This window comes from Morone saxatilis, unplaced genomic scaffold, assembly GCF_004916995.1.
Source record: "Morone saxatilis isolate NCDOM2014 unplaced genomic scaffold, NCSU_SB_2.0 Contig12, whole genome shotgun sequence".
Classification (NCBI taxonomy): Eukaryota; Metazoa; Chordata; class Actinopteri; family Moronidae; genus Morone; species Morone saxatilis.
The window spans coordinates 18,012,452-18,023,249 of NW_023339674.1; the positions used below are offsets into that span (position 1 = coordinate 18,012,452).

Consider the following 10,798-nt stretch of genomic DNA (forward strand, 5'->3'; position numbering starts at 1 on the left):
GCAACTATTTTGATAACCAGTCAATTTTCACGCAAAAATGCGAAACATTTGATGTTTCCAGCTTCTTAATTATGAAGATGTGATGTTTTTCTTTGTCATATATGATAGTAAACTGAGTATTTTTGGGGTTTGTACTGCTGGTCAGATAAAACAAGCTATTTGATGTAGCTCCTTGGGCTCTGGTAAATTACAATGGGCATTTTTGGCTTTTCTGTCATTTTGATAACAGAACAAATAATTGGTTAATTGAGGAAATAAGCAGCCGATTAATCAATAATAAGAAGTTAGTTGCAGCCCTAATGGAAACAATGTTTCATGATTACAGCAGTTGATCAGATTGTCAGCTGGACCAAACATTATTTTGGAAGCGGAGAATATCTGGAAACATGTTCATTTTTACATAGAATATGTCTATGTAAGTGCTAGGTAAACAACAATAAACAAAAACAAAAAAACAACAAGAAAATAAAGAAAACCCTAGTCTGAGTAGTTAGATACATCAGGAAATAAATAAACTAGGCCTATATTAAAAAACAACAACATCTTATGTCAAACTGTTGTATAGAAAAAAAAAAGTAGGTCTATGTACCAGTAATGCTAGTTTTACATATAGCACCATTTAAATGTTTAGACAAAAATATTAGACTATCGATTAATATTATAATTTAGTTTACAGTTTTTATTAGTGTTTATTGTAATAACAACCAAATAATCTAAAGCCGTGTATAGAAGATAATGTTGTTGTTTTTTTGTTTGTAAAAAAAAAAAGGAAAAGAGGACACACCAACCAATGTAATAAAATGATGTCAGCGGGCATGTTGGAGCCCCCCTCAGCCAGCCTCCCTGAGCACACAGGGAAAGTGAGCGTCAAGAAGAAGGCGGGGTACTAGTTGGATTCGCGGCCGTCGGTTGGCTCTCGTTGCTGTCAATCAAGCGCACACGCTTTCCCATTGGCTGAGCTCTTTCGCATTTATCGTGCCATCTCGTCAAGCTGCTGCTGTGTAATCGCAGGTAACTTTCTTACGATAGCCTTCCGCTGAACGACATAGTGCTCGCAGCGCTCCCGCATTTTGATGATTGCGGATACGGCACACAAAACTGAGCTTCGGGATTAGAAACCTCCGTCGTTTTGGCAACCGGAAGACGTTACGGCTGTATTTTTTTCTGTGTAAAAACACCCCGTCTCTCAAAGGCGTTTGAAATCGGACACCGCTGGCATTGAGGCCCTCACTTTTGTGCGGAGGGATACGGTGTTGCGTCTGACAATGTGGACGGAGGTGGTGAAGATGTCTACGAGAAGAATGAAATCATCTCAGTTGTAACAACAAAAAAGGAAGACGCGAGATTAGTTACTATAATAGATTTGTTTGCACACAGACTTGTTACATTGAAGCAAACACGTGGGCGCTGTGTGAAAAACAGGCTAACCGGGACAAAAGGAAGACATCTACGGTGCTCCAATGCGTTTCAAGCACTGAGGTCGAAATTCTCTTGAAGTTTTATGTTTTTCCCCTTGCGAGTCTCCGCTTTTCTTTTTACTGTTGGATATCAGACACTTGGAGAGGAGAGGTAAAAAAACACCTTCTTTCACTTCATGTTTCGGGGAAGTTGCATGAATTCGATGGGTTTCACTGACACCTATTTTGACGCCTGCAATTTTCGAAAAGTTTTTGGGAATGTGTGGTTAAAGCGGGGGATGTAAGTTTTTGTCTGGTTTGAGGTGGCGAGCCAAGTGTGTGATGGTCTCCGCATCGACCACGGAGAGGAGGAAATTACTCCTTTGTTCTGCAAAAAAAAAAGGGGAGAAAAAAAAAGACAGACTGCACTAACGTTAAATGTTAGTCCTGCCTAACAAGCCTCATTTTGTTTTTCACCGTGTGTCTCCGCCACTAGCTCCAGTTAGTATGTGGACATTTGAAATCTTTACGTTGTGTAGTGTTGGTGAGCATTTGAGCTAAACTTTGTGTTGTGGGCCTTCATGTATTTTCCTGAAAACAAAACTTTCCATAAAAGCCCCTTTTGGTAGCCCTTTAAACATTCCTTTATGGAAGTGTCTGGCCACCAGCTAGACTTTTATTTTATTGCACATTTGGCAGGAAATTCCTCATGCTCCCACCCCCACCGTCTCCTCCACTGAACTCCCTCATAATGCACGACTTGAACCCTAATATGTGAGAGAAAGAGGCTCCGTATTTTGTTGCATGAAGTTTGGGAGCATTGCTCTTATTCTCCAGCGTTGCGGCCGCTGCACTTGTTTCCTTTTTTCATTTAATTTTATATATTTTTTTTTATCACACATAATTGTGTTTTTTCACAAGGAAGACACGGCTGGATGTTATGGTTTTTGTTAGTCTTTTGGAGGATGTCAACATAGTTCAAGATAAACGGTGAATGGGTTTAGTTGTCAGCAGTAGCTTGGCCCTGGATGTGGCCTAGCGGAGATGATCAAATAATGTACAGCCTGCATCCTGTGGTGCCCTGGATGTTTGCTGTCATTGTTATAAACTATTTGAACCCTAAAGTGGTTATTGTTTATGGTAACGTGTTTCCTGGGCACCAGACTTTTTACATCCATTTCTTTCCGACATGATTTGAATCAACAGTTGAATTTGCTTTTTCTCTTCCAAGTACGGCGGGCCCTTGTTGTTCCCGTAGTAATAGCACTGACGTTAACACATGTTATAGTTTACTTACTTTGCTTTTATTTTAACATTTGACAGGACTAATAACAGCAAAAAAATACATACACAACTTTTGCGGACATTTTTTTTGTCTCTCCCTTTATGTCAACAACAGTTAACATCCAAGTAATTACATGTTTGTTAGACATGTAGAAGGAACTTAATTTGGCCCATTATTATTATTATTATTATTATTATTATTATTATTATTATTATGATGATGTTTGGTCCAAACAACAATACATTTAAGTCGTGTTTGCTGTTGTGAACATTAAGATTTGTGTCTGTTTAGCTCAGTGGCTTGTTGAGGGCTCTTTTGTGGAGAATGACCTGCCTTCTCTGCCTTGTGTGGGGTGACAAAGACCCCTAATCTGCTTGCTTCTAATATTGATCCAGCAGTAGCTGAAGATGCCATTTTGTTACATTAAGCCCCTCCATGTGCTCCACTCCATTTATCTCAGTGGTTAAATAATATTTGTGCATGTTAAGTTTATCTTAGTGGTGCATATGACCTGTTTTGTCCTTGATTGGCCATCATATCCAAAAGTTTTGGAAAAGCAATGACAGCCATGTTCCTAGCCTATTTACACTTGGGGCGATGTGTTTGTGTGTGTTCACTTCCTTTCCTTGTCTCAAGGTTACATTAGTTCTGCTCGCCTGAGTTGACTAGACCTGGACTACACTGTTTGTCTTTCCTGAAGTGACTTGTGTTATTTTCATACATGTAGAAAATGATTTTATTTCATTTAATACTTTTTTTTTTTTTTGTTTATTTAGCCTTTTGAGTGGTTTCCTAATTTAAAATTATTAATTTCTTGACATAAATTTACATATTCAGTGTTCCCCTTGTTTACATATTTATTTATTTTTTTACAACAAACTTCTACATTTCTTCTAAAACATCCATCTTTTTTGTTTTTGTTTTTTGATTGCATCAGTTTATGCTAGTGCTGTATTATAAAAGAGGCTGTAAAAGCACACCACCTGTTGGTGTCCAAGTGCCTCTATTCCTCCACTCGCTCCCCTTACCACTAGTTCCCAGTGAGGCTCGCAGAACCACTGCTCAGCATCAGAGAGCGGCCTCGGGCTTGCGTTGGAATGCAAAACACAGGGTAAATCCAGTATTCATGCTCACTGTGTCATTTGACAAGGTTCTTTCTGAGTTGACATATGGTAATTTGGTAATGACGTGTTTGCATACAGTCATTAGCTCTGCCTTTCACCCCTATTTCCTTGGGCTAACAATAGTCCCAATTATGCCTGTAATTGTAAATGTATTACATTCTCTTTTATGTAGCAATGATCGACATATGGTTGTGTTATTTGCCAGGGTTGCGTAAAATGAAAGACAATTTTTAAGTCATTACTTGGTAGTAATTTGACTAAGGGCAGAGTATTTGTCATTTCATGGCAGTGTCTCTGCTATTTGGATGGGAAGGCAGGGTCTGTCTGAAATTAGCATTTTTAAGTAGACCCGGCTAGAGTGTTTAGTGTTAAGTAGCTTAATGTTGTCTGTTTTTCCCTCATCGTTCCGTATTTCAGTGAGGTAGTAATTTGAGCTGTATGTTTTGGCCAGCTGAGACTCCATAGACGATAATTGATTTTCATATTGTAACTTCTCAGATGAACTAGATTTTAATATTATATTGAAAGCTACAAACACAAATTTGAGGTGTTGGCAATAAGAAAGTTGTTGGGGTTTTTCTTTTGTTTTTGTTTTTTAAAGAAAAATGCTGACATAGCCCTACATTGGTATCTTATGGGAGACTAACAACTTGCCAATAAGAATCATCTCTAGGGTTGTGACATAGCAAAGGTAGAGTAGTTCGAATCATTCATTACCATCATTCTCCTTTTTTTTAAGAGCTACATGTAACTTCTTTTTGTGCTTGCTAGTGCCATTAAAATCCTGTATCTGCAAATTTCTCTCATAGGGTTTATTAGAGACTGAAGGGTATGAACGAACAGCAGCAAAGAATGGCTGCAGTGGGAACTGACAAGGAACTCAGCGACCTCCTGGATTTCAGTGCGGTAAGAGAGTGGGAGAGCAGTCTGGGTGGTTCTGGGTGGCATTGGGAGGAAGAGCTAAAAGAGAGTGCGATACAGGTCTGGGTATGGGCAGAGGAGAGCTGGAGGTCTGAATGAGAGAAGTGGGGAGAGGGGCGAGGAAAGAAAATCTGCAACACAATTTTTTTTAAATCTTTTTTTTTTTTTTTTTCTTTTTTTCCAAACAATAGGTCGTGTCAGCCCAAGATATTTCCATCCTTCATTCTTGGCATGCAAAGGTAGTGCTGATTACATCAAAGAAAAATACTGCTATACCTCAGGGTGACTGGTGAAAATGAATTCAGGTTTTAAATATAGGTTATTCAATTATGTAGGTGATGCAGAGACACAGCAACAAGGAAGTGGATCCTTACTACAACGAACTAGTATCCACTGTAAAATGTAAATAGTGAATCAGGAACAACTGCAGGAAACTGTGGAAAAAATGTCCCCCCTGTTCGTCTTGTTAACAGAATCTGCGGGGGGAAATATTGTTATATACAAACTGGGTTGCATAGACGGCATCTGCATTTCTTTTTGTCATATTTCTAGTCTTTTAGGAAGACATTTTCACAAAGATGCTTTCAGAAGTATCCTCCAGACATTATCTACAAAGCGGATAGAGGTATTCTGTTCAGCTTTTATTTACCTGTGTTTCATTTTGTTGTGAAGCCTTTGTTGAGCTTTACGCTGAATAAACATCTCATAGGCCCAATGGAGCTGTGTTAGTTCTTTCTCCTAAATAAATTGAATAGCTGGTAAGGCTAAATTGCCAGCCCTGGATAATTATTATATATGGGGCACAACAGGTAATTCCAGACTGTGACTCCTAATGGATATTTGTCCCGTGAGATTTCTTTTGACAAAGTACAGTTGATTAATATTGAAGTGTATATAGCATTACAATAGTCGTTGACATTTTATCATGTGTAACACTGGGGAACAACAGGACTAGCTTCATTTTTTAGTGATTTCTTCTTTTTTTCTTTTTTCTTTTTTAAAAAGCATTGTTGTGCATGAACTTTGTTGATGGACCTCCATTATAATGACTTGCGATTTAGTCAGCTGCTTTGTTAATGTAGTCCTATTCTCCAACACGCCATCGGTATTTAAAGGAAACCTTACACCATGAAAGAAAAACGCTCCTTGTTGTGAAGGGGGTTTGTGGGAGGTTCTCATTAGACAGTTGGGTTTGTGTTAGAAAAACTCAAGATTGATCAGCTGCCAATTTGTATCAGCAGATGTTCTGTCTAAATATGACATTGATAATTGGGTGAGAAACTGTCGAACAATGCACAAACAAATTTCCTCCTCTTTGTTTATTTGCTGGCTAGTCAAAGAAATTCATGCTAGATTGGACACGGAATAAAGCAAAACTAAAAATGTTTCAGATATCCGCGACCAAATGTAACAGAAACAAAGACGATCGGTTGTTGGACTGCGTAGACCCTACCCTGTTCAACAAAGCGAGATGGAGATCATACATGGTAGTGGCAGATTGTGTTATGGTGTCCTAGTTACAAAAAGGTTTGGTTTGTACAGTAGAGTTTGGCCACGTCATTGATGCCACATAGATATTTAGACCACACTATAGCCTTATGGTAAATGCCCACAGTGGCTTGTGATAAAACCCACGGCCTCATCAGGGTGTTTTTCGAAAGTTAAACTCCAGGTTCTTTATGAAAATATGTCCGAAAAGTTTCATTTCAAAATGTTGTACTCTTTATTTTTTATATAAAATGGATTACTTTTTTTGAATTGTGGTATTTTGTAAATATAGACCTCAACAATCTTTATAGCTTGATCATTTTTACCAGCATGTTTTTCCTGCTGTGAGTCAATTAATCGATGGTGGAATTGTGTGTTTGTAAATACTTTATAACTCACTGTAAGGCAAAAAACACACAGCAACTGGACGGCATGTGTATGCGATGTCCTTTATAAAGGGGAAATAGGATGTGTGAAGTGTGCCGTCCTTTGCTCTGTTAGTTACAGTATCTGTCCTCTTTTGTCTTGTAGATGTTTGCGCCTCCAGTAGCCAACGGGAAGAACAGGACAATGACACTCGCCAGCAGTCAGTTTGGTGGATCAGGTAAGCCTTTTAGCTTGTTATGGAGACCTACACTGAATTTCAAAGCACTGTTACTGCTTTGTATGTACTGTATGCTGTATGTCTTTGCAAGTGTGGTTTTTATCTTTCCTCATTTTAACAGACATTGCAGTGGCAACATGCAAGTTTTGGCAAAGTAATAAACATTCATGTGAAATCTGTCTGTTAGCAGCCACTTTAGATGCTTAATTGAATACAAATCTAAATGTCAGTTTCCAACTGATACAGGAGAGCAAGAACTTCAAAAGTCACCTCACCCAAAGCACAAAAAAGTGTTTTTTCACGTGAGCCTTGTGGTATCTAGCTTGCAGACAGTTTCAGTTTTTTTGTCAAGGTTTTAAGATCTGTTACCACCTCAGCACGTGCAATAGAGTATGTACGTGCTGAGGTCATTTGTGGTGTTGAAAGCTTTACAATATTGCATTTGAAAAGCTAAAACAGCCACACAGGTTTCATTGGTTTCTGAAGGTGCTTATGTGTTTATTCTACTGTTTGTAATGTATTGAGTAGTGTATATGTGTAGTATATCTGTATAAGAAGTTCTCAAGATAGTGACGTACTACAGCATGCTCTATGCCTGTTTATATGGTTGTCCAATGGTTCTTATCTGTATAGAAAAATGATACAATTGGACTACAACTTCAACTGTCTTAAATGACACTTCTTTGAGAAACTGACCGGATCTTTAATCTTAACAAAAAAGAATTAAATTGGTGCAGATTTATGAATAAGTCTAGATGAGTTTTGTTTTAACATCTGTCTTTGTTTAACTATTTTAAAGTGCAAAGTAGCTGCAGTTAACCCGTCAAGCACCTGAAGCCTCTGAGTGAGCTTTACTCTCTTCCTGAATGTTATTAGTAAGTCGTGTTACTTTCGTTCCTTTGTCACCCTGCCAACCTGGCGTGTGAAATCGAGTCACACTCCCCAGTGTTCCCCAGAGTGAGAACTTGGACACTGAGGAACAAAGGCAAAAAAGGGGCTTATGGACTTGAAACGACTCCCCCACCCTGAAGTGTAAAACACTCCTCCCCCAACACGGCACAGGGCTTTTACCCCCACTGATCTGCAGGAAATGGCTTGAGTCCGAGACAATGTCCCTCGCCCCCAGCTCGCAGCCTCTTAAACTGGCCCAGCATGCAGTGAGTGGCCAGAGTGGAAGAGGGAGCTTGTTGAATAGAGGGATCAGCCTGTGGAAGGCAGGATTCTGTTTGTTTCTATTACAGCAGGCAATTACTAAGCAGTGAGAAGTTAATTCCTTCCCCCCTCCTCATGTCCTAAAGTGTGGCCTTCGGTCATTGACACTCATTTTAATGCAATACTTCAAGCTGTCCCATTTAACTTGGGGAGATCTGCAGGTACCCTCTAATAGCACTTGGGAGTCAAAATGCTAACATCTGCAAATTCCAGCCCAGGAGTGTCTCGTAGATCTGTGTCATGTTAAACATACATAGTACAGAGACTGCAGTCTGTCTGTATGAGGAACAGACAGACATATGTCAGAGGAAGAGATTGTGTTGTTGTTGTTGTTGTTGTTGTTGTTGTTGTTTTTTGGGGTATTTTTTTTTAAGATGTAATGGCTGCGTTTGGCAATAGGACTATCTTTTGAAACTCTGTCTAAAAGATTGGTTATTATTCCAAAATATGATAAGGCTATGGGCCAGGAAACCTATTTATTATAGAAATGATGACCATTAAAGAGCAATGTCCATCTCTGACGTCACTTAGGCGGCTTGTATATTCAGGGACCCAGCAGCGCGGGAACGGCAGCGAGCAGCCTAGTGGCCCACCAGACCACCTCTATTCATCAACACAAAAGTGCTCAGAGGGGTGCTAATTGCATTAGGCGTCCTTCTCCCTTCCTCAGTGGCCAGAGTGCGTGTGTGTGTGGGGAAGGGTGTGTCGGGTGGAGTGGAGGGGAGAGGAAAGAGGAGAGGATTGGCAAGAAGTGTGGGATGTTTGAGAAGTAGGGGAGGCAGAGTGTGACGGTGTGTGGTGGGAGCTGGCCAAGCCCACAAGCCTTCAGGCAGGCGTCCCCTCTGTCACCTCTGCAGCTGCTGGCAACGTCTCCAGCCCCCCTCTCTCACACACGCACACACAAAAACATGGGACGCGACAGGCTCGCTTCCCTTAGATCACAACAAACAACATTGTGAATTTACACATGTGGTCTCTCTTGGTAGCGAGCTTACCAGCTATGTGTTTGACTTTTGCACTCAGTTGTATACCTGCACGCGCCTGCAGTGTTGTGTCATGTATTTCACTGTGCATCGGTGGGTTGTAGTTGGAAAATCTAAGCCCACAGAAAGAGGAAATCTCAAAGGAGAATGGCTTCCTTCTTCAAATAAATTAGATGTTTTCAGAGCCTGCAGCCGTGAGAAGGCTTTGTGGCTCAGAAAATAAATATTTTTCTGGGTTCTGGTTGTGAGTCAGTATTTGTCTTGCCATGTGACTTTCACTGGAAGTACATTCACACTAGCCATGCCAAAATCTGGATAGATGTGATATACGTCCAGAGAACCTGTTGTTTTCTTGCCAATGCCATGTCTTTTACATTTCTTATGTGCGTATTTAGATATTTTAGGGTATTTTCAATCTTAATTTTGTTTTCCCAGTTGGGTCCTTGTGTCAATTGATTGTTCAAATGTTTATCACTTACTTCCCCTTGCTTTATTGTTTAATTGAATAGATTTTGGTATTAGATTTGTTAGTCAGCATGCTACAGTGCTCCAGTACTCAAATGCTGTCTTCTAATAATCTTGGATTTCCTGCAAGTATGAACTGCATAGTCAGAGAGAGCACACTGACATTAAGCATTTAGTGGTGATTGCCATTTGAATTAAACATTGTAACACATCCACCAATATTTGTAATCCAAGGTATCTAGCTAGGCATCTAGACTGATGGAGTTCATTGTATTGTAATACCAATGCGATACAATACCCTATTTACATTGCCATTCACGATTAAAGAAAGATTATTCCATTGAAAGCTTCTTTTCTGCTTCTACCAATATGACGTAAACGCAGAAATCTGTAAACCGTCAAAGCACATGAGGAGATATGTTAGCTCAAGTATCACATGGACTATTGTATGTCATGATAATCAGTTGCAGCTACTTATAAGGCATCTACAGTATCCGAGAACGTCAATGTGAGAGCTTTTGAGTATTTTTGTTATTTTGTTATTTTCCAGTATGTGTTGGACAGCAGCACTACTAAATAAGTGATGAATTGAAGATGAAATAAAGCATGGATTGGAGAGATCTGTGTTTGTCCTTTAAATTTCATTGAGAATGGAGACACTTAAAGTGTTCAGAGCCATTTTTTTAGGTCACAGGCAAAGGGTTGGTTTAAAACAAAGTACTAAAAATATTTTTACTGGCCAAAATAATTGATGTAGGAGTACATCGCTGACCTACTTTCAGTGGTACTTATCTTTTTTACAATTACACTTCAAAACTTGCTTACTTGCTTGTACAAGAGCACAGGGATATAAATAAATATTATAATTTTTTTGTTAACAGGATGTGAAGCTTGTTGGGTCATTTTGCATCATTTTATCATTTTGGTTGTCTCTCAATATTACACATGACAAGAGATTAACAACAACAGAAAGATCTCTCTTCTGGCATAGTTGGGCTCTCCTAGGCTGGCTGAGCGTCAGTGTCACCTCAGCAGCTCTCCACCTTGTTTTAATTGCCTCCGAGTTAATTACTCCAGTAAGTGTGAAACAATGTTGTCAGACTTCTCCTGCACAGCCGTGCTTTCACTCTATCCTCTGCACCCCCGCTGGCCAAATGGAGGCTTCATAGGCGGATGAGTGGTGTATTGAAAATAGCTGTGAAGATTATGAAGTTAGTCCCTTAACTCTGCTTGTTGGCTTGGTAGGTCTACTTGGTGCCGGTTATTGACAGTGATGATGTGTAATTTTACCTGTAAGTTACCTGTTAGAATTTTTAAGC

The 10,798-nt window shown here is 39.6% G+C and overlaps 1 protein-coding gene across 8 annotated transcripts in view; it reads left to right on the top strand.

Moving 5' to 3' along the window:
• Positions 1–1,000: 1,000 nt before the first annotated feature.
• tcf3b (transcription factor 3b) overlaps positions 1,001–10,798 on the top strand; it is a 27,258-nt gene continuing 17,460 nt past the window's right edge. For 4 of the 8 annotated variants that reach the window (XM_035653012.1, XM_035653009.1, XM_035653008.1 and 1 more), the window contains exons 1-3: positions 1,001–1,569; positions 4,616–4,712; positions 6,747–6,819. In XM_035653012.1, coding sequence (XP_035508905.1) covers positions 4,638–4,712; positions 6,747–6,819 — 148 coding nt within the window. In that variant the 5' untranslated portion in view covers positions 1,001–1,569; positions 4,616–4,637. The remainder of the gene's footprint in view (positions 1,570–4,615; positions 4,713–6,746; positions 6,820–10,798) is intronic. The other 4 variants (XM_035653005.1, XM_035653010.1, XM_035653006.1 and 1 more) reach the window with 4 other exon arrangements.